At 49.6% G+C, this 27,767-nt stretch overlaps 2 protein-coding genes across 19 annotated transcripts in view; both read right to left on the bottom strand.

Annotated features, from left to right (window-relative positions):
• The window catches only part of GARNL3 (GTPase activating Rap/RanGAP domain like 3), a 145,032-nt gene extending 132,044 nt beyond the window's left edge, over positions 1-12,988 (bottom strand). For 2 of the 6 annotated variants that reach the window (XM_032308486.1, XM_032308489.1), the window contains exon 1: positions 12,167-12,361. In XM_032308486.1, the coding sequence (XP_032164377.1) occupies positions 12,167-12,258 (92 nt within the window). In that variant the 5' untranslated portion in view covers positions 12,259-12,361. Of the gene's footprint in view, positions 1-12,166; positions 12,362-12,649; positions 12,680-12,802 lie in introns of those variants that run through there. The other 4 variants (XM_032308482.1, XM_032308481.1, XM_032308484.1 and 1 more) reach the window with 3 other exon arrangements.
• Positions 12,989-14,269: 1,281 nt separating this feature from the next.
• The window catches only part of RALGPS1 (Ral GEF with PH domain and SH3 binding motif 1), a 273,366-nt gene continuing 259,868 nt past the window's right edge, over positions 14,270-27,767 (bottom strand). For all 13 annotated transcript variants that reach the window (XM_032308501.1, XM_032308499.1, XM_032308496.1 and 10 more), the window contains 4 exons: positions 26,020-26,112; positions 25,759-25,864; positions 22,821-22,912; positions 14,270-18,870 (listed from right to left, as the gene is read on the bottom strand). In XM_032308501.1, coding sequence (XP_032164392.1) covers positions 18,841-18,870; positions 22,821-22,912; positions 25,759-25,864; positions 26,020-26,112 — 321 coding nt within the window. In that variant the 3' untranslated portion in view covers positions 14,270-18,840. The remainder of the gene's footprint in view (positions 18,871-22,820; positions 22,913-25,758; positions 25,865-26,019; positions 26,113-27,767) is intronic.

Raw genomic sequence — 27,767 nt, forward strand, 5'->3', positions numbered from 1 at the left:
TATCTTTTGCCATAACTTTACTTGTGAAGTTTCATTCTTTTCCATCCTTTCGGCTAATTCTTGAACTTCGTTTTCTAGCTCTTCTGATTCTGTCCCATCACAGATTAAAACTCACAGATGAGTTTTAATCTTTTGATTCACTTGTTAGGTTTTCTTAGTCTTACCTTTCCAATTTTCAAAAATGTATGTGCCTCTTCATCTCCTGACATTTTAGCTTTGTGGTCTCACTGCTGGATATATCTAGCAGCTGAGAAACTTCTTGGAAGGATGGCAGAGCACGTGTTCATTGGCAAAACTCCTTGGAACCCGTGGAGATGAGCAAAAATGGCTCAGTATATAGAAGAAACTTGCTGAAAGAAGAGAATGGCTCAACTCCACGCTCTGAGGGTCTGCTGTGTACAATCCGTGTAGGACAAAATGAAAGCGACCTCCGAGTCCCAGGCACCCGGCGAGGGACATGGGCAAGAATGCTCGAAAGGCCTGACAACACCTGATTTGGAGGAATGAAGGCTGGCAGCAGGAGCAAGACTGGGAAGAAGCTGTTTCTTCTTCTCTCTCTCTCTCTTTTTTATTTCCGCTGGCCCAGTGTGCTAATAACAAGGGCTGGCCTAATCTGAGGAAAGGGTGAAGGCGAGAGGAAAAAGTGAACCCTAAGAATCATTTGACTCTCTTGAAAGATACTAGCCAAAGGGACATTTGAGTCCACCAGAAGAAGATGCTTGGGAAATCAATCTGACCCAGGCTGTTTTTGGAGGGGCCTGTTTGCTCTGAAGTGGAGGGTAGGAGCAGGGGTTGGAAATTCGATGTGAGTCCTGCCATGGGCCCGTAAGCCCCACAGGCACAGGAGCCTGGCAGATGGGAGGGAAAGTCTGAGGCGAGAGGAAGAACAGATGGCACATTCCCACTTGTCTCTGGACCCTTCCCGCTTCCCGAGGAGCGTCCGGGCCGGTCCTCTAGCTCCAGCTCCGAAAGAGAAGCTTCCCCATTGCTCAGATGACCAGGGATGGGGGGGTCAAGGTGAATCTGCTCATGTCGTTAATGGGGAAACCTAGACCTAGACAGAACTGCTTCAATTCCAGAAGGAACATGCGGGAATAAACTAGCACAGGACCTATGAAAAAAGGTTTGCAAAAGGCAGATGAAAAGGACAGACCAGAAGATTTTTGACACGTATCAGAGATGAAAGGCTACAAGGTGTCAGGTCTGGCTCCTTCCAAGTGGCCAATAGGCCCCTGGTACAAGCACCTTCTGCTGCAGAGCTTCTGCTGAAATCCCCTGAGGAACCCGGACACCTTCTGGGAGCCACATCCACTCCCCTGCATTCTTGACCTTGTGCGTCGGTCCGTGCTCTGACTGTTGGCTGAAAGCAACCTTAAACCAAGTGCAAATCGTCATTCTCGCCTTTCTTCAAACCAGCTCCGCGGCCACGGGAGCAGAGCTCGGGGCACCAGAAGGCAGATTCACTCTGTCCCCCAATGTTATGCATTTGTTTGCGGATACCTTGTCTCCTCCCTCCACTAGAACATTCGCTCCAGGAGAGCAGGAACCCCACTTGTCCTAGTCACAGTGTATCCCCAGTGCCTGGCACACAGAAGTGCTCGATGGCTGCCGAGTGAGTGACTGTGTGAGCGCCAAATCGGGAGGGAAATAGTCATTTGGAAAAGGGAGACGATGTCAGACTGTTTTGGCGGCTCTTGAATGAGGTCACTGGTGGCTTGAGTCAGACCGCGGCGGGACCTGCTCTATTTCTTAGCCCGTCACTGACAGGCAGCTACTTTGTGAGGACTGTGACAAGTGCATGGAGCAAAGACAGTCCATCTGCAAAACATCAATCCAGGCTAAGCTACGGCCCTGACACTGGAAAATACTTACCGGCTAGCAGGCCTTCTAAAGACACTTTTCTTCCCCGTCATCAAAAATACGTATGTCCTAAGTCCCGTCTGTGCTCACTACAGACTCGCTGATACGTACAGTGCGCTTCAAGCACCGAGCTGTGGCCTGATTTCTCGTTTTTACCTCTGGACGGGAACCTTCACCAGCATGCTACTGACGTTTGATCAATGTGTCTAACTTATTTTTCCCGTGATTGGGGAAAGATGCTGTCTGCGGCAGACACTGCAGAATGCCTTTCCAGCCCCATTCCAGGGCACAAAAGTTAGAAAGCTAAAATGTCAAGGCTCTACCCTTCTTTGCAGTTTAGGGTTCTGGAGATGAATTAAGATTCCGCACATCAGATGCGCCCATGAGAGCCTCTCACTCAGAACGAAGCCTGGCGGATTCACAAAGAGGATGCAGGGTGCCGTCTTTCTCCTGTTGGTCGTGACGGAGCTGTGGTGGTTCCAGAGTCAGTGACTTCTTGATTCCATGGCTTTCTGGAGCCGCAGTGGCAGCTTTGGGATCAAGGCAGAGTTGGCAGTGTGGCTCTGCGGTCAACTCAGGGGCTGGCAGCTTCTTGCCCCATCAGCTTCTGGTAGAGATGGTAGCCTTCTTGGTCCTGGCAGACCATGGTGGTTTCTGGGGCCTAGGAGTCATTCCTGGGGGACTCAGACTAGAGTCTGCTTTATAAGCACTTAATTCCCTATGTCACTACTAAATTTCATTCGGCTTATACTAGGTAGAGTGGTTCTGTGGTAAGCAACAGATTCCTGACTGCTAGTCTTAGAGCGATCTTTGCCAGACTGGATTTTCAGCTTAACAGCTCATGGGACCTTGTGCGGAGCACACAGTGGGGCGGGATTTTGTTCTGGTGGGTATGCAACGGTGGGCACATTCTCCAGGGGCAAGAACTAGAGGCTATGTACTTTTCTGGAATATGTGGAAATCTTGCCTTTTGAATACAAAAGCGAGCTTGCTTGTGGCACTAAGCGTTTCTGCTCAAACAGCAAAGATGTGCCAAAGGACAACCCAAAGAACGGGCGCTAATTGGGGATGCTTCTCGGGTCACTGCAGGAGCGGGGGACCATTATGCTCTGGCCGGCACTGCCCAGCTTAACGCGGCTTTGTACCTTTTCAAGTGTGCCGCCAAAAGCTCTTGTCTCCAGAAGTGTGCGCGAAACACAAAAGAGTGGAGAAGTACTGGTCTAACCTAGAGATGCTTTCACATCTCCTGTAATAGAAATGTTACTGTGTCTCGAAGGAAGCCATGCTGGCATGCGCTGCGCCACTGCTGGAATGTGCTTTCATGTGCGGAGCCCAGTCTGTCTGATTAACCTTCATACCCACCGTGATTTCGGTCGAGCCCAGGGCCATACGCAGAGTGGAGTGGGCCAGGTTCCTTTTTCATCTGACACACTTTCAAATATGGGCAGGCAGCTATTATATCCTCTGTCATTTTTCTCTTTTTCAAGTAATACCTCTCCTTCCCCTGCTGAAATCTTTCCTCTTTACTCGATCATTCCCACTGGATATAAACATCTTTATAAAACAAAAGTGGAAAACCCCAAATCAAAACCAAATAAAACCAACAAGTTTTCGACTCACAGCCCCTCTGCTCCTAAGAAGAGCTGACTAGACGGTTTCCAGTCCCCTTTCCTTTATCTCTTGAAGTCCCGCCAGTGAGACTTTCCTCCTCACTGTTCCAAAGAAACAGCTCTTGTCAAAAGGCCACCGAGGACCCCTTGATGCTAAACCCAATGGTCAAGTTTAAGTTCTTCTTGTTTGACCTATCAGTAGAATTTGACACAGAAAACCAGGCCTGTTTTTTTTTTTCCTTAAACTGTTAATTTATCTTGATTTCCCCAAAATTAAAAAAAAATTAATTACATCATGTATCCATGACACAATGTTTTCACATTTAAGTCTCAAAGTCTAAATCTTTTTTTAAAATTATTTATTTATTTATTTTTAAAAAGATTCTATTTATTTGACAGACAGAGATCACAAGCAGGCAGAGAGGCAGACAGAGAGGGAGGGGGAAGCAGGCTCCCTGCTGAGCAGAGCCTGATGAGGGGCTTGATGCGGGCTCGATCCCAGGACCCCGGGGGTCATGATCTGAGCCAAAGGCAGAGGCTTTAGCCCACTGAGCCACCCAGGCACCCCTCAAAGTCTAAATCTTACTTGGGGTTTATGTGAACAGTTAATAAAAGTCCATCAAATCATAGTCGTCCTTCCTAATAAACCTAAGTGATTTCTTTTCCCTAAAGTCTCCTGGTATCTTTTTCTTCCCCACAATTTTTTCCTTTCCCTATTTCACAATGATTCACAGTCACACTATGGGACAAACAAAAACTTCGATGCGTTCTTTCAAAAACTTCCTACCTGAACTCCGTCTCTGTACTGTCCGCTGCAGGAGCCACAGCCACACATGGCTACTGAGGACTTAACATACGGCTAGTCTGAACTGAGGTGCTGCGAGTGTAAAATATGCACCAGCCAGAATTCAAAGAAAGTACCGAAAGAAGAAGTAAATTATCTTCCTTATTTTTAATACTGATTACATGTTAAAATGGTCACATTTTAGATATATTGAGTTAAACAAAATAAACTATTAAAATTAATTTCACCGGTTTCTTTTTACTTTTTAAGTTACGGCTCATAGAGGGGGTACCTGGCTGGCTCAGTCAGTAGAACATGCGACTCTGGATCTCCAGGTCATGAGTTCAAGCCCCACATTGGGCGTGGAGCTCACTTAAAAAAAAAAAAGATACAGCTACTAGAAAAATTTAAAATTCTATTTGTAATTCTACACACTTGTTATCACCAGAAGCCACCTGGTCCTTTTCATTTAACACATATAAGCATCCTAAATATCTTTTCAAGTCAGAGAACAGAGATTGCTATCTATCTTTTTAATCTTTTTGGTAACAAATTACTAGTATTGTATTGATATGCTCCCAATGGACTTTTTTTTTTTTTTTTTTTTTTTTTTAACTTTTACAAGCAATCCTACAGGAGAGCCTTTAACCAAAACCTCCCTGGGCAGCGGCACCTCGTTGCTGGCTCCCATTCGCTTCCTGTCCTCTAAGACCAGTTCTAGAGACAAGCAGACGCGTGGCTCCTATTTTCCCACACCTCTACGCTTGCATGTGCTGCTTTAGAATTTTTCCCCCACAGGAAAACCAGCAGTGAGTCTCACTGTCCAGGCCAAATTTCTTATCATTTTCTAACAGCATTGTTTGTTGGCCTCCATCTCTGTTCAGATCTTCAGCTCTGGAAACCAGACAACCAAACATAATTTCTCATATTAACCTCCTAAAGCAAAACGAATTTGACTATTGTCTTCCTCTGAGAAGGGAAGCTGGTTTGTATTAACTTAAACTCTTGGTGAATAATAAAAGTTGTTTTTTCCCTTCTCTTAGGAGAACAGACATAATATGAAAATTAATTTTCTTCTGTTGGCCCTAAGAGCCCATTATGTCAGCCTAATACAAGACAGCTCTTAATAATCCTTCCCAGGAAGACTGCTGTTTTTCCAAAAGAAAACTGACAGCAGCAGATTTATTTGTGATTAAATACTTAAAGGCCCAGCATAGACAAGAAGAATAACTATATAATATAAAGAAATGAAGAACATGAAAACAGTCCACATTAAAATAATTGTTTACAAAACTACCTGGCGGGGGGACAAGAGTCTCCTGGAGAAAAAGAAAAAAAAAAATCCAAGAATCTGAAAGTCAGGACAAACATAAGGAAGAAGAAGGCAACGCAATGCATAATGGATAATTGTTCTTTTTGGATCCCATCTTGGCCTCAAAAGTCATGTTCAGGAACAAGCAAGCATTTGTCTTGGCACCAAATTTGTTCTCACAAGGTGTAGGTTATATGCATTACTAACAAGGAAGCCACTATGTAGGAAGCAGTATTTAAGAAAGCAGAAAATATGTTTTCTATTTGTGATTCAAAATCCCGTCTCTGTGGGGCTCTGCACCCACTGTGGCTAAACTTAGTAAGCATACTTTAAACGCTCAACTAAGGTAGCCTTTTACAATGAGAACTAAAATATATATATATATATATATATACACATATGTATATATATATATATATATATATATATACATATGTGTATATATATATATATATATATATATATATATATACAGAAAACCTAGTGTTGGAACTCTGGGGTGGCATCTGGGTATGTAGTTTAGAAAGCTTCCCAGATGTAATGGCACTTTTCTGGGGTGGGGGGGGTGCCTAACCCAGTATCCATTCCACTTCTTCTAGTAATAGCACTGCGGTTTTTCCTTTGGGCTGTCACTGCCTCTTGGTGTCTACAGATGGAAGTGATCCAGTCTCCCCGTTCCCCGTTGGGCACTTGACCCTACAGCTCAGCCAAAGGAGTATGTTTTACCCCCCTCTAGCCGAAAAGACTGGTTCACGGATGAGCATACAATCCAAGAGAGCCAATGAATGTCAAGCATGGGAAACGTGCTCTGGAAATAGAGAGAGAGAGGCAGGGTCTTGCTGCTGGGATCGTACGCTGGAACAAAGTAAGCCTGAAACAGTTAACTTTCTTTGCCTCCAGGAGGAAAGACCTTGAAAACAAAGTCCACCAGAAGATGAAGAAAGCCTCCAGATGACGTAATCGGAACACCTGGATTTACCCCCTCCCAGAGCTTGCTTGGTCTACTCCACGATTTTGCAAATTCCGTGAACCAATCCTTTTTCTCTGCTCGTCATTCACCGACCTTGATAATCTTAAAGGGTATTAACAACTGGTCAGGCACCAATCAGAAAAGATGTGAAGCTTACTGGTCCCGCTCACAGCTCAAGAACTGCTCGATGATCACAACTGGATGCCAGGAATAAGAACTGCTTGACCACCGAGTCTGTGCCCCACAGTCCGAGCCCCCGCTTTTCACCTGACATCACCACCCCAGGCACTGCTGCTGCAAGCAGCTGTCAAAGCAGAATCATGAATGATGGGTGGTCAGCATAACGAGGCAGACTTTGACTGGGCTGTTAGGGAAAGGCAACAGAGGTTGCCCAATAACAAAGAGGCTTACAGTATGGGCTCCTTGACCTTAGACATAATAAGCAGAAGGTGACCAGCTGGGAGGGCTGTTATAGGAAAGATGCCTGCGTTGCCCTAGTGGGGTGGTTTTCAAAGTCTGTCCCTGGGCCGGCAGTACTGTAAGCTTGTTAGAAATATAATTCATAGACCCGCCGCCACCTAGCGAAGCAGAATCTGTGGGGGTGAGGTCCGAGGACCTTTTTCAAGAAGCCCTCCTGGTGATTCTCTATGTGAGGACTGAGGACCACTGTATGAGACGAGAATGCCCTGGTTTCCAAACACAGTTTCCTGAGCTCCGTCCCCAGAGATTCTGATTCAGGACACTTGGGGCTGGGCTCGAGAATTTGCATCTCAAGCTAGTGGATGCTGCTGGTCCAGGGGCCACACCTGAAGCCCCGCGCTCTGGGAGGCAAACCTACGTGATGTCTATGGTTCCCTTCAACGCTGACCATCTTTGATCTTTAGAATTTGCCTTTCAAATTCAGTCCGACTGTGTAACCCTGCCAATACCGTAGCTCGTCTGTGGCTCAGCTCTATGAAAAGCTGCAGCCAAAATGACATAGCGCAGCAATGGTGATTTAAAATAACTCAAGTTCATTAACTGTATTTCTTGATCACCACAGAGTCACAAAAGGTAACAGGTATATTTCTTAAAATATATCCCTGAGCAACAAAACAACAGGGATACCTATTAGCCTCCCTCATCCAAAGTAGGTGTCTCTGTAAGCAGCCCCTTAAAATTTTTTATCGGTCGGTTCTAACCAGCGCCCTGTGTACCTACTGTTCTCTTCAGTCTCTCTCTTCCTAAATCTGTAGCTCAAAAATGCAAAAAAGCAAGGCAGGACCTTGCTGTGAGGGTAGTAGGGGAGGAGGAAAAATTGAATGGGTCAAGCTAGAATTTTAATGAGGTAAGACAAGGGAAAGGTTGAGAACTTGCGCATAAACGTGAATCACTTTTGCCCGGAAAAGTTGCCATTTGGTAAAGCTTTGTGCCAGAAGCTCTTTTTAGCACTTTGCATAAATTAGTTCCTTTAAAGCTGACATCAGTCCTGTGAGTTAGGTGTTATGTCATTCTACAAAGGAGTTTATCAAGGGTCAGAGGGTTAAGCAACTCGACCAAGGCCACACACCTGACAAGTAAAAAGAAACCTGAACCTGGGTAGGGCTCCCTCCAAAGTCCTCCTTTGAACACTATCTGATATGGCTTCCTACAAAATGAAGACAAACACACCTAGGGTAAGTGATTTAACAACATCAGTGTCTTGCCCCCTGGCCCCCAGATTTCCCAGCTCGACTCTCACTGCCACCTGCCTGGAAGCCTAAAGCCTGGGCCACGCCCCACCTTGTTCCTTTGCACTCATCACGGGCTGTGTCCGCCCGCCAGCCGACCATAAAATGGACACAGGACATTTAGCAAAGACAGTTGCCATTCTGAAAGTCATGCCAGTTTTTCCTGCTGTCAACATGATTGAGTAAATATGGTTAATCCAGATTCTGAAAGGCCCCGCACACGAGGCAGTGGCATTTAAACTTGACACAAACACAAGTCAATAAACTTGACACAAAGTCACTGAGGACTTTGGAGTAGGGGAGGCTGAGCTGGCAGCGTGCCCCCAGGTGAGGCAGAGGCTCTCGTCCCTGGTTGTCTGTCAGAACCACCTGCAGAGCTTTCCTGAGCATCCACACATGCCCGATTCCCACCCTGAACTTTCTGGAACAAGAGATCAGCTGTGGGGACCCACACACTGTGTGGTTGAGATCGTTCACAGATGGTTTTTCTTCTCCTGGCCGTAATTGTCCATTATGCCGATCCAATACAAGAGAGCTGTTAATAGGTTCCCTTAAAAATGAGGTAATTTGGATTAATGGATTAAAGAGGAATTTTTTGTTGTTGTTGTTTTGGTTTTTTTAAAGATTCTATTTATTTACTTGACAGAGATCACAAGTAGGCAGAGAGGCAGGCAGAGAGGGAGGAGGAAGCAGGCTCCCCGCCAAGCAGAGAGCCCGATGCAGGGCTTGATCCCAGGACCCCGGGATCACGACCTGAGCTGAAGGCAGAGGCTTTAACCCACTGAGCCACCCAGGCGCCCTGAAGAGAAATTGTTTTTAAAGCAACAAACCTAAGAGAAATTGGAGATGAACACTGATCTGTTTCACATTAGGAAATTACTTTCTAATTAAGCATCAATAGCAGGAATAAATAGATTTGACTAACTTTTAAGAAATAACAATAAAAACTTTATCAAAAAACACCGTAAAGAAAGTTGAAAGGTAAAAAATGGACTGTAAGAAATACACTACATATTTGGCCACAAAAAATTAATTTCCTTTTTAAAACAATTTTATTTATTTATTTGACAGATAGAGATCACAGCAGGCGGTGGGGGGGGGGGAAGCAGGCTCCCTGCTGAGCAGAGAGCCCGATGTGGGGCTTGATCCCAGCACCTGGGATCATGACCTGAACGGAAGGCAGAGGCTTAACCCACTGAGCCACCCAGGCACCCCAAAATTAATTTCCTCAATAAATAAAAAGTGCTTCCATTCAATAAGGAAAAGATAAACATTCCAAAGGGAAAATGGATAAAGTGCATGCAAATAGATCTCATTTTCAAAGAAAAAGAAATTATAAATAAATATGCGAAAAAAGTTTCACCTCACTCCCAAAGAAATGGACCACTGTAGCACATATGTATAAACGATATTGCATTGCACTGTGGCTGGGAAAAACAGGCACAAGTTACATGCTCTCGGGAGAACTGTTAACCGGTATGACCTTCTGGTGGGCAATTTGGCATTATGCTTCAGAAGTCTTTAAAATGTCCCTTTTCTTAGATCCAATTATTTCCATCACTTCCATGAACTTATCTTAAGGAAATTAACTCTTTATACACAGATTAATGCACACAGATTTGATGTGACTTAGTAAGAGTGAAAACTGGTCATACACAGCAGGTACGATAAAAAAAAAAAAAATGGGTTAATGGGGCACCTGGATGTCTCAGTCAGTTAAGTGTCTGCCTTCGGCTCAGGTCATGATCCCAGGGTCCTGGGATCGAACCCCGTGTTGGGCTCCTTGCTCAGTGAGGAGCCTGCTTCTCCCTCTCCCTCTGCCTGCTGCTCCCCATGCTTGTGTACCCTCTGTCAAACAAATAAACTCTTTTTAAAAATGGGTTAAATAAATTATAAATTGTAAATAAAGAAGCTATTTTTATAACCAGAAAACTGGCAAGGATTATTTCTAAGGTTTATACGATATGTCCACGGACTTTTAAATAGAGAAGCAAACCTCTAGAAGTCGTTTTGTCTTTCAGGTGTGAGGTCATGGAGACCAAGGGTGGGGTGGTAAAAGTGAGAAGCTGGAGGAAGTCAAGTTTCCTAAACTGGCGCTACCCAAAATCATAAACATTGGTCACACGTGGCTATTTAACTTAAAGACCAATAAAGTCTAAAATTCAATTCCTTAGTTGCACCAGCCACATTTCAACAGGGCTCGAGAGCCACAGGTGGACGGTGGCTGCGGTATCCGACTGCACAAATAATAGAATGTTTCCGTCATTGTGGCAATTTCTGTTGGACAGCTCTGACCTAAATGTTCTACCTCAGGCCTGGATTCAGCTTTTGGCTCATCTCTTCAGCCTCATCCCTTGGTACATTTTTTTCCCAACCGCTGTGCGCCAGCAGCAAGCATAAGCAACAGAAGGACAGAGAACTTATTTGCCCTGTTCTGGTCTAGTGGGGGAGACTATTATCCAGGTAGTTCCACGCAGTGGGACATGGAATAGCAGATACATACATACTGACACAGCACAGAGTTCAGCCCAGGGTTCAGGGAAGACCTCCCAGAGGAAGAGGGGACAGGTCTTAGCCAAAAACACTCGCCTAAGTAGAGCAAAGAGCATGACAGGAGTAAAGGCACAGGTGAGAAAAAGCGCAGCACAGGGAAAGAATTACCAGCTGGTCAGGCATTTATTCATTCAATAGATAGTAAACGTCCCTGCTAGCCAAGCCTGAGGCAGGCTCTGGGGACAGAGTAGTGAACAGGACCTGATGGTCCCTGTGGGGATGAGGCTTACACTCTCATCAGTCCCGCTAGGAGCAGGTCACTAAGGGTGAGGGGAGCAGGGCAAGGGCCTGCCACCTCATATTAAGCATCCTGGTTTGTCAGCCTAGCTGTGGATTCCCTTTAAGCAGCCTCAGTGAGGGCCAGAGTCCCACCTCCTATCTTTCTCTTTGTCCCCACCCCAGTCCCCATCGCTGCCGTGGGACATGGAGAACTCCTGGAGAGGGGGGTCGTGCTAAGACCCCTCCAGCGGCCAGTGAGGTTGTGGTCTTGAGAGGTGGAAGAATAAAGACAGAAAGTCTGGTGGGGAGGCTCCTGGAGTCGTCTGGAAGGGGGGCGGGGGCTGGAAAAGGGCAGGGCCGGCTCCCGCGAGGCTGGAGCCGGAGCAGGCACTCGGAGTGAAGAAAATGCCCGCTGAGAGAATGGGTCTGGCAGAGCGGGGCGGGTGGAAGGCGTGTCTGTGGAGCAAGGCTCCAGGGAGAAGGAACCCAACAGGACAGTTTCTGGAGTTCCCCAGGCCAAACGAGGGGGGCTGGGGTAGGCAAGGGCTCCCCCGGCAGAGGAAAGGCGTCGGCGGGTCGGAGGGGCCCCGGGGACCCGGCGTGTTGGGGGGCCACAAGGTGTCAGGACGGGCGGGGCTGCGAGGCAGCAGGTGTGCGTTACCTGCGGAGCCAGGATGGGGAGGCTGGCACCGGCCTGGGTCCTGGGGGCAGCGCAGGGAGGCTCCCGCAGGAGGGAGACCTCCCTGGGTCTTCAGGGGGCTATTTCCCGACCTTGTCCTTGAGCATTTATAAGAGGCGGCACGGCACATTCCCCAGAGTCCGAAACCCGCCTGGAGCCCGGCTCTGCTCCGGGCCTGCCTCAGCACCGATGCTTTGGGGGCGTCTCGTCGGGTCTGGGTTCCCGACACTCGCTGGTTCTTCTCTGGGGCGACCCCCTCCCGCACCTGACGCGCGGACGGCCCAGCCCTCCCTCGACCCCCGGCCGCTCGGCCCTGGCTCCTCGCCGGATCCCCTCAGACCCCGAAGAGACCCCTTACCGCGCCGCGGCCTCGCGGCCCTCGGTCCCCCTCTCAGAACGTCCCCCACCCACCACGTGGCCGGCTCCCCGCTTCCGCCCCTCCCGGCCGCACCCCTCCCCGGCCGCGGTACCTGGGGCTCTCGAAGCTGCACCCCCTGCGCCGCAGCGCCGCCCTCTTCTGCCGCAGAAGCGCAGCGGCCGCCCCGCCGGGCTCCGGCTCCATCGCCCCGGGCGGGGGCCGCTGGCTCGGGCGCACTCGGGTGGGCTCGGGCCTCGGCGGGGCTCGGCCGGCCGCTCGGCTCGCACGCCGCAGCCCATGCCCCGCCCCGCGCGCCACCGCCGGCTCCAGGCCCCGCCCCCGCCCCACCCCGAACTTCAGTCCAGCCTGCTCTTTGCCCCGCAACTGGGTCCAGACCCCGCCCCTCCCCCGCCCCGAACTTCAGCCCCACCCACCCCGGGCTCCTCGGCCAGGCCTAGGCCCCGCCCTGCGCCCGCCCCGAACCTCAGCCCAGCCCTCCCCGCGCTCCTCAGCCCGGTCTAGGTCCCGTCCCAGCCCCTAGCTCCAGGTACGTCCTCCCCACGCCGGCCCCACGTCCGGGGTGGGCTCTCCTCACCTCGGTTGGGCCCAGACACCCTAAACGCCCACCCTGTCCTCAGCGCGTCGGGCCTGAAGCCACGCCCCTCCCGCTCCTAGCCCCTTAGCACCAGCCCAGGCCCCGCCCACCTACTCCTCCACTACTGAGCTTCCGCGCAGCCCCTGCCCTCACCCAAAGGGTCAGCTCCCGGGAGCGTCGTCCCTCTACACCTCAGTGCCTCCTGGCCGTTTCTCACGTCGCAGCGTCCCTCTGGGGGCCGCCCCACCCCGTGTCCCGTCCGCGGGCACGGAGCCCCTTTTTCTCTAAAACCCCCAGTACAAGGGTTCGCTCACTCCTGCTGCCTTCAACCCAGCTTGGACAGGGCTCCGCCCACAGCCCGCTTTCCCCAAGCCCGGCCCACGGCACGGCCCCGCCCACACCGTCTCACCTGCGCGGGCCGCAGGCCCCGGCCGGCGAGGCGCGGGGTTAGGATACTTGCCCTCAAGGCTAAATAGGCGTTTTACGGCAGTCTGCGTTCGCTCGCGGATCTCTGCACCCATTAAATGGAAGTACTGCTGTCTCCCGGTGGCCGTTCGTGGCGCCTGACGCAGTGAGAATAGAGGGGCTGGTGTTTTGCAGGTGACCAGTCGTGGGTTCGAGTCTCAACTGGATGCGATGTACTCTTTCCACCGGTGTGACAGCCACTGCATCTCACCGTCCTCATCTCCTCCCCAAGACAGACGCATCCGTCTCAGAGCCCTTGAGCACTGCACTGGGGCTGAGGGCAGCGTCCCTACCTGGGTCAAGCCGAGGGGTCACTGTGCCATTCAAATCGTGAGGAGGAGGTAAGTTAGGGCGCCTCCGCAAGCAGGGCTTGTAGTGGCTTAGGCTGGGGAGCTGGAGGAGAGCCTGAGGAGTGTGTATGGGAGCCTGTGCTGGAGAATCAGCCACTGTAGCTTTGGAAACTGAGGCAGGCAGGGCCAGGGCTCCGGTGATCAGTTTGGATCCGGTCACTGGCACACACCCCCTGATGACTTTCCCAACGCTTTCACTGTAACGCCTGGGCTCCTGGCTGCTGCACATTCCAGCAGAGAAGCCAGTCTGGATAGAGAATGAAGGGGAGAGAGAAAGAGGTAGGAGGCTTCCCACTTCTCCTTCCAGCCCGGTGAGACTCCACCTTGGTCCTCCCAGACGTTTCCATGAGACAGCCGTGTAAGAAAGTCCCCCCTTTTCTTAAGCAAACTAGAGTGGGTTTCTGGTTTTTGCCTTACATCTTGAACTCCCCCAACATAACTATTCAGACGTGGATCCCATTACTCCCCCAAATCCTCTATTCAGTGAGACTGGGTTGGCTGCTTTTCCTAACTTCATCCCGCTCCTTCTCCTTTCTGTCTTCCTGCCTCCCCCGTCCTCCATGTGTTCAGCAATCTCTGAAATGAATCTCCAAATGCCCCTGTCCCCTCCTCAGATCCTCCACCTCCCTCTCTGAGTGCCCAAAGCACTGACTCTGTCCCTTCCTGAGGGCATTGCTCCCATTTGTCATTTATGTTCTAGTAACATCTGAGCTGGGCTCTGAGTGCCCCAGACCTCCTTGATCTCTGTATCTGGCACAGTAATAGTTTACTAAGTAAATGCACGTGAATAATAAGTTGAGCAATGTTCATTGGAAAACACATTTAATTTCAAAGTAAACAAAGATGTTTGTACATTAAAGTATTTAATTAGTGAAACAATTATCAGTGTAACAAGCTGAAAAATACAGCAACTTGATACAAGACTGAGGTAACAAAATACTTCACCAAAAATCTAAAGAATCCCACAGAGGGCTGATGTTCAGTGGTTACTGCGGGTGAGACAATTCACAAGAATTAGAGAAAGTCCTTACACAACTGCATGCAGGGGGGTCTGCTGGAAAAAAAAAAAAAAAAGACAGCCAGGGAGAGTGCAACAGATTTAACAAGAAACGAATTAAAATGTAGAAACTGATTTTTCAACTTACTTTGAGGAATACATAAGAAATTGAAAACTACTCTCTACGCAACATTTTGAATGCTAAGTGAAAAACCATGCATTTTGGCACGAAATTTATTTAAGATTATACCATACTAATAAATTAATGACTAATATTTCATTACCGAATGGTCACAGTCGTTCAGAAATGGGTAAAGAGATGAACGATTATAGAACGGACAGATGATTCTTCACGCTGCTGCAAACAGGGATTTCGGGGCTGCCCCCAGCGTACCCACCCTTGTGCAGCTCGGGACTCCAAGGTGGTCCACAGTACAAGTTCCCAACACCCAAGGAATTGCAGCTCTCGCTTACGCTGTATTTGCATTTAACACTGAAATTAAAACTGAAAAGCCTCTGGAGTAAATACTGTGAACGTTCTGACCCTGCTTTCTCATTCCATCTCAGAGTCCTCCGCAGCGTGCCCGGCCATAGCTCTGTGCCTGGGTGTTCTGCGACAACCAGCCTCTAGGACAGCGACTCCATCTAGTTCTCCTTGCAGGTGAACTCACAGATCAAGAGGCCATTCAGTCTGATGAGTGTTTTGAACCCTTCCTGGAGGAATGTGCACAGGGTCTCTACCCAGTGTTAGGAGAGAGGCAGGGTCTTGCCGGAGGAGATGCCATGGTGAGGACTGTTTACTTGTGGAGTGTGGTCAGCTCCACGAGGGCAAGGACCAGCTCTGCTTGTTCTCAGCCACTGATGGCATATCCCAGCCATAGCCTGGCACTCAGGAAGCACTCACTAGAGTCATGAATGAACGAAAGAATGAATGCACAAACAGGTGGTTTTGTGCAGAGAATGTTATTTCCAAGAGACTCTTGTAATTTTTTTTTTCTCTGTAAAAAATGACATCACACAACATGTCAGTATGATGTGAGGCTGGGTAAAGCCATTTATGAAGTCACGCAAAGTAAGTTAGGTTGTGTTTTTAGCAATGTTCACCTTGTTACAAGCATTAGCGATGGGGGTGCTGAGCTGTAAACCCCACCTGTGGAATGAAATCAGACCGCACTTGTGAAAGGTTTCCCATTTTCATGGATCGTTTTCCACTTGTAAAATGGCATCCTAAAAGATACACGTCTTGGGCTCAGGAGGTGGGAGAGGAAGATGATGAAAGGAAATCTTGGTAAGGAAAACCAAAAGCTTTATAAACTCAGTTGGCAAGAGAGTGGGTTCTTTCCTAAACAGAATGCCTTTGAGTATCTTCCTCTTTAGATTCCATGGCAAGACAGGGTGATGAATGGGCTTCTTCAGGAAGGAAAGGGAGGCCGCACTCTCTCACTGGGCACACTCAGAACACTATTTCTACTGCTCCCCACTGAATCAATCCTCCATGAAGCATTTTAGTTGTCAGAATGCACTTGGCTGACCTTGAGCTATAAAACATGTTCCAACTGAGAGGGCCAGAAATTATTCCCAGGGAGAGGTGCATGAGGTTCTTGGGGAATCATAATGATACCAACTACCTAGTCTATGATTTCTAGACAGCATTCTATAGTTTTCACTTTGGGGCACCATGATCTGTTTGCTCAAAAACAAAACAAAACAAAGCAAAAAACCCAACAACCAGCATACAGATGCAAGACATTGATCACCTTTGATGGTTTCACAAACATTGATGCATTATGGACAGTCAAAGAACATAAACCAGAAATGCTTCCCTATGGGGTGAGAATAAAGCCATGGACTTTTCCCTTTTGGGATTTGTACCTGGCTTCCCCTGTGCCAGCCTGAGGGCGTCCTCACCCGCTGCCTGAGGGACAAACCAATGCTGGGAAGATAAATCAGCACTTACATGCTGGGCCCCACGTCCAGCCTGGGAGAACCCAGTATCTTTTGGCCTGTCTCTAGGACTCTTCCCGTACGTTTGAGGTTCTTACCAGCTTTAAAGGCCTGTACCAACAAGGCCTAAGCAGATTCTTCAAGAGTCCAAGCTACAAATGTTTCTAGGAGGGGATGTAAGATCAGTCTCAATCAGTGAGAAGACTAAACATTTTGAAAAGAATTGCAATTGTGCTATTTCAAATTCAGCTCAGAAGAAAATTTTTGCAAAAAGTAAGAAAAATGTGCAAAGGGCAGAAAACGCACTGACTGAAGGGAGCCTGAAATTCTGAGGTTCTTGGTTTGGCATCTATAGAATTTCATACGAGAAGAGCCAGGAGAGTTGAGGAGTGGAGAAACCCAAGGAAAATAAGTGGCTGATTTTCCATTCTGGCGCTTTCCTCCAAACTTAAGACTTCAAAATATATTAACAGGCAGAATCAGATCAGTGTAGGTTAAAGCGGCGTTAACACTGCATGGTTCTGGTGAGAGCTGCTGGAGTGTTTGGTGTTGTCATTCGGCCTCCGGATGCCCAGTTGAGTAGTCACTGGCGAGAACTGGGGCACGCGGCTGTCCCCCGGCTGTTCGCAGGCACGCAGAGCACTCACGGCCAAGGTGGGATGGCACCAACTTTACCACCTGGAGCTTCTCCTGGCACAAGAATATTCTAGACTTTGCTCCATAGGAGGGTTAGTTGCTGGGCACACTAAGCCTCAACCATAAAATAAGATTCAATTCATTGGAATTTTCAGGAAAGTTGTCACCGTTTGATCAAAATACAGTGGTGGGTCCTTTGGTAGTTTTAAAATTCACCCATCACAGTTTACTGGTGAAGATGTTGTTTTGAAGCATCTTGCCCAGAAACTCTTAAGGGTGGTTGGATGTCTGATCGGTGTGAGCTCGGAAACCATGACAGCAACAAGGACCCAGGAATTCAGAAAACCATTTCAGGGTCTCCTTCTCAGAATTCGGGCACCCAGATTAGAGAGGGAGGGAGGGAAAGAAGCTACGGTGGTAAAGCTACCATAAATAAAGCTAAGTTTTCATTGTTTTGAATAAAGATGTATTTGTGCAAAATAAAAGTCACTTAAAAATAAGACAGACAGTGACAGATAAAGGACATTGTCCATGAGAAAAAGCGCTTAACTGAATGCAGAGCTGGGACCGTTCACTCCCCGGGGCTTTGCTCTCTTGTCACCATGGTCATCAACAATTGTGCCCTTGGACTTGGATGTGGAGAACTTGCTGGTGACTGCGTTTGGGGGCAAGACTCGGGGAGCTTAAGGCCTCAGTGTCACTCAGCTCCCCAGTGGAACCAGGAATGCCGGTGGGCCCCGCCCTGGCAGTAGATGATGGGAGCAAACCTCAGCCTGCGGGACAGGCCGTGCGCAGCGCTTCCGTGTGTGAGCGCGGCAGCCTGCGAGGGCTTCCTGGGGAGCCGGGAGAAACTGTCACAACTTCCCACTCTGGCATGGTCTGGGGAAGAAGACAAGGGCTTTCAGACCCTGCAGGAGAGGGGCGGGAGGGAGCAAGCAGACCAGCCCAGTCCACAGTGAAGCCGGGTCCTGTCTCAGAAGAGCCAACAGCAACAAGGCCTGGAAGGGACCCGGGGGGCCCAGAGAGCAGACCTTCCAGATGAATAGCACCCATTGGAACAGAAAACAAGACACAATTTAAGGCATTGTTTGTTTACAGTAAAAGAATGCAAGGAACCCTTAACACAGGAGGAATCCGGGCTCTCACTCTGACCTTCCTCGGTGGACAAGGCTGTCATGTCAGGTTAAAGCAGGGCCTCAAAGCAAATGGAGGGTGTGATGTCACAAGTCTTGTGCCAAAATGCATGTTTCTTGAAGAGTTCACACTCGCTCGCACGCACACGTATATGGCACGCACACGCAGAGGACGCTTTGGGGGTTGTACAAAATCTGAGGCAGCCCTGTGGGCGAGCAACCCCGTGCACTTGGGGTATAAAAAGCCTGTTCCTCCATAGCCTGTTCCTTCTCTCTGGCCCCTCATGCAGGTTAACACTGTCCACTCTTGTGCAGGAGAAAGCATGGGGGACCCAACGTGGGCCGGATGCTCTCTAGTCGAAGCAGCAGCTGGTGGACGGACGAGGGCCCAGAGAGGGAGGGTGGGGTGCAGAGTCTGGGGCCCAACCGCGGCTTCGCAGGGTCGTGCTGAAGAATGAGTAGCGTGAGAGTCGCTGGGGATTGGCAGGTGGGCCCGGTGCTGGCAGAGCCCTCAGGGCGGTGAGGCCGCCGGCCAAGGCCCCTCGAGTCCGGCCGTGAGTCATCCAGCGCGCTGGCCAAGAGCCTGTGCCCAGGACATGCGCTTCGCCATCAGTCCCAGGCTGGGCTCCCAGGAGCCTCTGAAGTCACGCCAAGTCCTGCAGAGACTTATTCAAATGACATAAGGTTCGCAGGTACCTGGAAGAGAAAGCTCAGCCTCTGGTCAAAGTTCCAACCTTTGGGAATGGGACAAGGGGTGCCCCTAAGGGAAGGGATCGGGTCTTTCCCAGCGAGTCTCCGAATGAGCAGGGAGAGTGGGAAGACGGCCCGGCCGGAACCACGGCCGCTGTCTGTCAAGTGACCGCTGTGCCAGGCACCTGACGTCATCGTTCCTCTAGTCTTCATGACACCCCAGGAGGCAGGTTCTGGAGGAGTCCCCATGACAAAGATGAGGACCCTGAGGCTTAGAGAGGGGGAGCCCACCTCAAGCAGATGGCAGGCCATGGCCCCAGAGCCCACGCTCTCGTTTACCAGCCTGGTGGCAGAACAGAACTGCCCTTGGAGCGGAAAGGAGGCCTGTTCTGCAGGGATGGGCCCAAGCCTCTGGAAGGGAAACCAGCGGGCAGGGGTAGGTGGTGAGAGGGTGGTGGGAACTGAAAGCAGGAGCACCAGGAGGAGAGATCGGGACGCTGGGACCCCCAAGATCTTCCCATAGCTTTGTTCCCAGGACCCAGTCCCAGCTCCCTTTGCTGGAAGACCACCAGCCCAAGGTCAGTGTGCTTCCCTCTCCCTTCCAAGCCGCCCCCTGCCCCAGGCTCCCCCACCCGGCTCTGCTGTAGGGTTCTGGGAGATTTGATGAGAAGCAATTTCATCAAAAACAAATCCATCTTGGTTTCAATTTGGTCAAAGTGATGAATGGGGGAAAAAAAGTGCATCTCCTTGCACCAGGAGATAGCTGTAAGAACGGTCCCAGCAGCACTGTTCAAAATAGCAAAAAGCAGGAAATCATTCCTGGGAACACTGCCAGAAGAATTAATTTAAAAAAATCAGTACAAATAAATGAATGACAGCTACACACATGGACACAGATGAATCTCAGGAACACACTGTAGGAGAAAAGTAAGTCACAGAAGAAAATATCCCGTTATGGTTCTATTTTTAAAAATGTTTTAAAAAATGTACTCCAGACAATATATGAAGGAATCAAATATGTGTGCTAACATTTTAAAGGAACAGTAAATCCATCAGGAGTGTGGTTAGGGGGTGCAGGCAGATGGGGGGGCACACTGAGTTAGGAAGAGGTCTCTGGGGGAGGGAGGTCCTGCCTTTAGGCTGGGCGGGCCGCGAGCAGTATGTGTTTTTCTAGCTGTGGTTTACACCTTACACAGGTTATAAATAAGGTTTAAGCATATTCAGTGTTAGTACAAGCAATTTTAAGAAATGCAAGTCCACCAAAAAGAAAACTGGTCCCAGTCACTGAGATTTTCCATGGGTATAGACGCATTTCTGTGCTTTCTTTCCTTGCAGGCCCGCATGCCATCACAGGGTGGGAGAGTGAGCCGCTGCCAGCTTTTTATGATCACATGCAGCACAGGGCAGGAATATGTGGTGGGAAGTAAATTTGAAATAAAAAGGGGGAAAAGGTAGAAACAAAGAAAAGGTCCCTCTTGGCTAGGTCAAAAATACTTAAAAGTTGCAGAACTTTGCCACAGCACACCACATTTGCCATAAAGAAGTTCAATCCATTTGTCTTTCTGACCAAACACCTGCTCTGCCAAGTGGTTTTTGACCCCGTTTCCTGCTCCCTGCTGCAGCCCCAGACACACCCAGTGTGACTAGTTTGGGAAAGGTCAGGGTACTCCTCCTCTCTTAATGTGACCTGGGGCCTTGTTTAGTTTGCATCACCTTGAGGTGACTGTCGGCCGAAACCCCTGGCCTTCCTGTTGTGGAGACGAGTAGTTAAATTTTTTAATGTAAAAAAACATACATAAGCACTCTAGACACCATGAACAATAGCTTCCTGCACATCACTTTAGAAATCTTATATACAGAGACAAACATATATATTACAAATAAGCTTATGTATTTTAATACAAATGAGATGGCCCTTACATATGTTTTACCCTTTCCTTTTTAATTTTTTTTTAAGATTTTATTATTTATTTGACAGACAGAGATCACAAGTAGGCAGAGAGGCAGGCAGAGAGAAAGGAAGGGAAGCAGGCTCGCTGCCGAGCAGAGAGCCCGATGCGGGGCTCAATCCCAGGAGCCTGGTATCATGACCTGAGCTGAAGGCAGAGGCTTTAACCCACTGAGCCACCCAGGCGCCCCTGTTTAAATTTTTTATTTTTTAAGTAATCTCTATGCCCAACATGGGGCTCAGACTCATGGCTCTACTGGCTGAGCCAGCCCAGTCCCCTAGACTTTGCTTTTTACTTGTATCTTGGGGCCCCTTTCAGGATACCACACACAGATCTGCTTCTGTCTTTCTAATCGCTACCAGATGTCACACAATATGGATTTACTGACAGCCACAGAGGTTTCCAGTTTTTTTCTATCAAGGACAGTGCTGCAGTGAACATTTTTTTTAAAGTAGCCTTCATGCCGAAGTGGGGCTTGAACTCATGACCCTGAGATCAAGACCTGAGTTGAAAGCAAGAGTTGGACGCCTCCATGACTGAACCAGCCAGGTGTCCCTGCAGTGAACATTCTTAGCCACAGACCTTTGTGGACACGTGTGCGTCTATCACCGGGACAAATACCGGCAGGCAGACAGATGAGTAAGGGGACTCAAATGCAGTTTATCTCAAGCTGCTTTGTGCTACTTTGCATTTTCCCTTTGTCAGTCTTTCCTACTGTTTTATTTTGTCGATAACTTTTTACTACTTCTGCTTTCTAGCTTCCCATCATCTGTAATCTGACCAGCTTGTCACGTATGTTCTCATGTGACATTACAGATGAAAATCCTGAGCAGGACCAAACCAAGACTTCCCTCTGATTTCCGAGAAGCACTCGGAGGGACCCCGAAGTCCGTGACTGTGCTGTCGCCAGCAGCCTCCCAGACCCAAATGCCTGGCGTGAACCAGCCTTTGCTGAGGGCCCCCCTCACATCTCAGAGCTGTGCCTCCCAGCTGCCACCGCCTGAAGCTGGCACAGCCTATTCTAAAGTTCTGGGGCTTGCCTTGTCCCCAGCCTGAGAGGGACCCATTCCGCAGCGCCCTCTTCTGGCTGGTCCCTGGGGCACACGAACAGGGAAGCTGAGGGACGGAACACCAGCCGCCAAACGCCGCCCCCGCCCTGACGCCCAGGGGCAGAAACGTGCAGCCTGCCCCGCTGGGTGCTGAGGGCTGGGGCAGCTGAGCCTCTCAGAAGCCCGACAGCGAGGCTGTGCTCCGGGGCCTTCAGCTCAACCTCGGGAGGCTGAGCTAGCTGGGGGCCCTCTGGGAAGTGCAAGGGTAGGGAGCTCGGGGCAGCAAGTCCAGACTTTGGTGGCCGGCAGACTGGGGTTAGAGCTCATTCACCTTGGGACCTTGAATGAGTGTCTGCCACTTTCTGAGCCTCAATGTCCTCAGCACAGAATGGAGACGGGAAGAGAAACGTGCCTCACCGGGCGCTGGAAGGATTCCGCCGATTCCCGCAGGTAAAACGCGGCCCGCGGTGCCCGGGCCTGGGCGAGGCGCAGACCAGCGGTCCCGCTGGCGCAGAGACCCCGAGGAGCAGCCGTGGCTGGCTCCCAGCGTTAGCTGATAGTATTATTCCTAAGGGTTGTGGGCAGGGAGGCCCTTTTGTCAGTGTGGAGTACGCCCAAGAATCCGCTTTTGGGGGACATGGTCTAAATGGGTGCTGGATCCTCAGCCTTGGGGCCATATCGCATCTTTCACCCAACTGTGCCTGATGGATGTTTCGGTGCTGTTTCCCTTAGTGGGAAAGACACGGGACCAGGTTCACAGTTCTGGTCTGGAGCCGGACTTAGCTCTCAGCTGAGCAGAGGGTGCCCTGTCTCATGGAAAAAGGCTGCTCAAAAGACAGTGCCCAGGAGCACAGCTGAGAGGCTCTGAGGGAAGAAAGGAACCCTGTTTTCTACGGACCCTTAGTCCTAAGGGTGGGAGAGATATTTCCAGAGACAAGCAGGGTTTTGGCGACTTTACCTGAGGCCTGTTGCTTTTACATGCATCGTCCAAATGCTTGTGCCACAGTATTGCATGAAACCGGGAACCAGTCTGGAACTTGTAAACATTGCCTGATGGGCAGAGGAAACCGTGGGTTAGGAAGAGGGAGGGTCTCATGGGAGGGTCTGCCTGCGACAGGAGCCTGAAGATAAATGTGAACTTAGGTTAACCAAACCAAGGGAGGTCAGGAGCAGCCCAGTGTAAGCTTGGGGCTTGCAGGGGCAGAACCTTGGGTGCCTCTGGCATGTCTCTGTGGACTGGGGCTCTTAGCCACTTCTGGGCCATGGTGCATTGGACTCTGGTGAGGCCTGTGGCCTGTGGACCTTCCTCAAAATAACATTTCCAATGCATTAAAAAAAAAAAAAAAAGGAAAGAGATCAATACCACCGAAATGCAGTTATCAAACTACTAAAAAACACTTGAGTAATACAGTTCTAGATGTGCTCCTCTATTAATGCACAAGTACCAAGATCTAGGGGCAGGTCTGACACCGTTCTGTTAATTCCAGAGAGGTGACCCATCAGAAATCTACAACTGCATGTGATAAGAAAATATCTGTGGTTTTTCTTGGACATAAAATCACGGGTGTTGTGAACATTCTAGTAGTTCTATACTCATAAATAAAGGCATGAGAGTCCATAGGAAAAGAAAGATGTAATTTTTTTTTCACCACTCGAGTTCACAAACCCCTTGAATTCTATCCACAGACCCTGGCCACCCTCGGTATCGTATTTTCCTCTGCTTGGGGACAGTGCTTTCCTGTGGGCCCAACATTTACTTTCTCAAGAAAGAAGACTTCTAACCCAAGCCTGGAAGCTTGAGGAAGAAATTCCAGGGGCGACCAGACTGGGACGCGCTATGACGTGTGTGTAGCTGCGCGTGCATTCAACCTTTCAGACGTGGAGCAGAGACCTTGGCTCCCCTCCTCTCCAGTCCCTGGGCCACTGGAGGTTTCCTGTTTTCTGACTTCCCAGCTCACAAGGCTGGAACCCTGCAGTCTCTCTCTGGCAGCATTACCGGCATTACCCGGGAGCTTGTTAGAAAGGCAGGACCTTGGGCTCCAGCCCAGATCCACTGAATCCAAACCTGAATTTTTACTAGCTCCGCAGGTGATTTGTATGTACGTGAACCTCGCACTAGAACATTCCTGAGAAGATGTAAAGATGCTTGGAGGCCTGACAGTCCCAATGACTTTGCCTGGCTAAAACCCAAGACCCCGGTATTTTGGGGTTTTGTCATGTGACATGGGCTACCAAGAAGACAAGCGTGAGCTATTCTTTTTCTTTTTCTATATATATATATTTTTTAGTATAGTTGACACAAAATGTTACATTAGTTTCTGGTGTACGATGCAGTGACTCAATAAGTTTATACATTATGCTATGCTCACCACAAGTGCAGTTACTATGATCACCATACAATTCTAGTAAAATATCATTGACCATATTCCTATGACATACTCATTCCATAACTGGAAGCCTGTATCTCCTATTCCCCTTCACCCATTTTTCCATCTCCCCACCCCCTCCCCTCTAGAAATCATCAGTTTATCTTCTATATTTATACATCTGATACTGCTTTTTGTTTATTCATTTGGTTTTTTGTTGTTGCTGTTTTTAGATACCACATGAAGGAAATCATATCACATTTGTCTTTCTCAGTCTGACTTAATTCACTTGGCATAACACCCTCTAGGTCCATCTGCATCATCACAAAGGGCATGATCTCATTCTTTTTTATGGTTATGTAATATTTTTATAGTGTGTGTGTGTGTGTGTGTGTGATGTGTATGTGTGTTATCACATCTTCCTTCTCCATTCATCTATCAAAGGACTCTTAGGTTGCTTCCATTATCAATAATACAATAAACATAAGGGTGAATATCTTTTTGGATTAGTGTTTTCATTTTCTTTTCTTTTTTATTTTTTTTTTTTTAAAGATTTTATTTATTTATTTGAGAGAGAATGAATGAGAGAGAGCATGAGCGAGGAGAAGGTCAGAGGGAGAAGCAGACTCCCCACGGAGCTGGGAGCCTGACGCGGGACTCGATCCTGGAAGTCCGGGATCATGACCTGAGCTGAAGGCAGTCACTCAACCAACTGAGCCACCCAGGCGCCCCGTGTTTTCACTTTCTTTAGGTAAGTACCCAGTAATGGGATTATTGGATCAGATGGTATTCCTATTTTTAATTTTCTGAAGGACCTCCGTATTCTTTTCCACAGTGGCTACACCAGTTTAGTTCCCACAAACAATGCACAAGGGTTCCTTTTTATCTATATCCTCACCAACACTCGTTATTTCTTGTCTTTCTGATTTTAGCCATTCTGATAGGTGTGAGGTGATATCTCATTGTGGTTCTGATTGCCATTTCCTTGATAGCAAGGCCAATGCAAATAGGGTTTCTGGACAAGATGGCGCCGTGAACCTCTCCTTCCACGCAACATGGGCACGTGGGAGAGATGGAACCAGGAAGATATGGGAGATGACCAGACAAGTTAAAGTTGGGGCTTTTGTAAAAGGGCTCTTCTCTGATTTGGCCTTGGACCGGGATACTGTGAGAGTCTCATGGCAGGGATGTCTCTGAAGTCTCCCAAGACCCAAGACCCTTCTAGCCACATGGTCTCTGCCTTATGCAGCATTATATTATTTATTCCAAGCCCCTAAGGCTATAGCTTCAAAGGTGATGAGCCCCAGTAGCCACAGGTGAGGCCACAAAAGGGTTCCTGCAGCCACGTGCCATGCCCACGGCTCAGTGGTTACACTGGTTTCACAGACTAGTGTGGTGCCCTCTGATCACAACCTAAAGCAAAGGGAAAGCAGCAGCCCCCAAAGTTCTTATTGTTTCAAATGCACATTTAGCAGACGAGGGAAAGAGCGTGGAGGGAAGTCGTGTGCACCCAGCGCCGGGGCTGCCTACCTTTGTCGGGGTTATTCAGCTGGAAGATATCGGGGTGCTCGGGGTCGTCAGGCAGCTGCACCATCCAGCCCACCACGGAGACTTTTTTGCCGGGTGTGGATTTGTACTGGGGAAGAACAACAGCATAACTAGGAGGCCAATGCCCCTCACTCCCGGGGGAAGCCGAGCTGGGCCTGGAAAGTTTCCTTCCCGCCCCTCCCCCCTCCCCCCAGCTCATACCACCCGAAGTCCCAGTACGGAGAGTCCTCTTCTGGGACTTACGTGTTTTCTGTCTGTGCCCCGCAAGGACTTGGCTCCGTAGTACAGGAGGGTGGATCCCGAGAGTATGACCCAGTACCTGGTCCATGAGGACAGCTATGGAGGAAGGGAAGGCAGGGTGGCAACGCTGCATGTGGTGGTGGTGGTGGGGGGGAGTGGAGCACCCCCTCCCTGCCTGATTCCCAGCCACAAGGGTGGAAGGGTGTCCCCTTCCTGCCAAACAGTGTCAGCACGGGCCTCATCTCTTCCCCTGGCCCCACAGGCATCAGTGTCACCTCCGGCCAGGGTCTGGGGGAGGGAGAGCCTCCTCATTAGTGCCTCTGAGCTCTAAGCCCTGACTCCCCTCTCTGGCTCCTTTACTCCGAGAGCCTTGCATTTTTTTCACCTTGTTTAAGGCAGTGCCAAGGCTTAATTTCTGTGTGTTCAGGTGACTTGGGCCCAAGAAGGTCCTGGAGAAAAACATTTTCAAAACATGGACAAGCCAAACCATAGCCCAGTCGAACCATAGTATCTGCACTGGGGTGCTCGGGCTGGGACCGAATGGCAGCGCATGGGAAGCTGCAGGATTCGAAGGGGGAAAAGCCAACAGGGCAGAGCTACAGGTATTCTTTCTGTTTCTCTAGGCAACAAGGCTGGGATTCCCTTTTCAGGGGGCTCTGCTCCTGGGTTTAGGGAAAATCACTTCAACAAGCCTTTTGGTTTGCAAAGGTGAAGGAAGTATCGGCTCCTGCAAGGAACAAGGTTGAGAGGAGCAAGGCTGACCGTTCTGAATCATAGCCCACAAGAGCCCCTCTCCACGCTGAATGCAGCTCCGGGGCTGGCAACAGTGACAGCGCGGGCTGTCAGATGTGTCTGACGACACCCACACGTGTGCATAACACACATGCACATACATGTCCAACTGAAATAAGCTTCATGAAATGAACTTAGCTTTATTATACATATGGGATGCTGCTGTTTTCCATTCTACTCTATTCTGCTCACAAATACAGGCCATGACCCACTGGACTGGCTTCATCACTCACTACTGGGCCAACCAACATCTGGGAAAACTCTGCTAGCAGGACACTGTCTCGCCCTGACTCAGAATGACCGAGGCCTGAACTCTGAGTGTGGGAGAGAAGCAGGCAGGTCTGTACAACAGGCCAGATCTAGGGTCCCATGTCACAGAACACTCTGTGAGAATCTGGGCCCAAGGACGAAGGGCAGCCTAGGGCCGGGGTTGAAGACTCCCCTTACCCATGAGCCACTGGCACCTGCAGACAGGGCAGCATCTGGAGGGGACAGCTGGGCTGGCACCCTGGCACCTTCACAGTGGGCACAGATAGGAGGGGGTGGTTTCAGGGGGTTCCACGGGCAAGAGCCAGAGCAGGAACAGGAAGGCAGAGCAGATGGTAGCGGATGCTGCCTGGAGACGCAACCCACGGTCTGTTGGTAGGAAACCCTTGCACGTATGCTCCGTGGTAACAGTTTGGGGGTCCCTGTATGTGGCTGAGGCCCTGCCGTGGGGGAGGTCATGGAGCCAGTGACTTGGGGGTCTGGCATAGGTGACCAGGGAACAAATGGTAGAGCCTCAAAGGCCTCCTGATGCTGCTGCCACAGGGGAAGAGGGCACCTGCAGCTGGGGACCAGGCACAGGCTGTGCCAGCCCTCTCAGGGGCAGTTCCAACCCAAAGCCTGGGGGTCTGCGGGCTTCCACTCGCCCTCGTCACAGCTCTGGGTCACCACATGCTCGCTGTGTGCACAGCCGT

This window comes from Mustela erminea, chromosome 12 (assembly GCF_009829155.1).
Source record: "Mustela erminea isolate mMusErm1 chromosome 12, mMusErm1.Pri, whole genome shotgun sequence".
Lineage (NCBI taxonomy): Eukaryota > Metazoa > Chordata > Mammalia > Carnivora > Mustelidae > Mustela > Mustela erminea.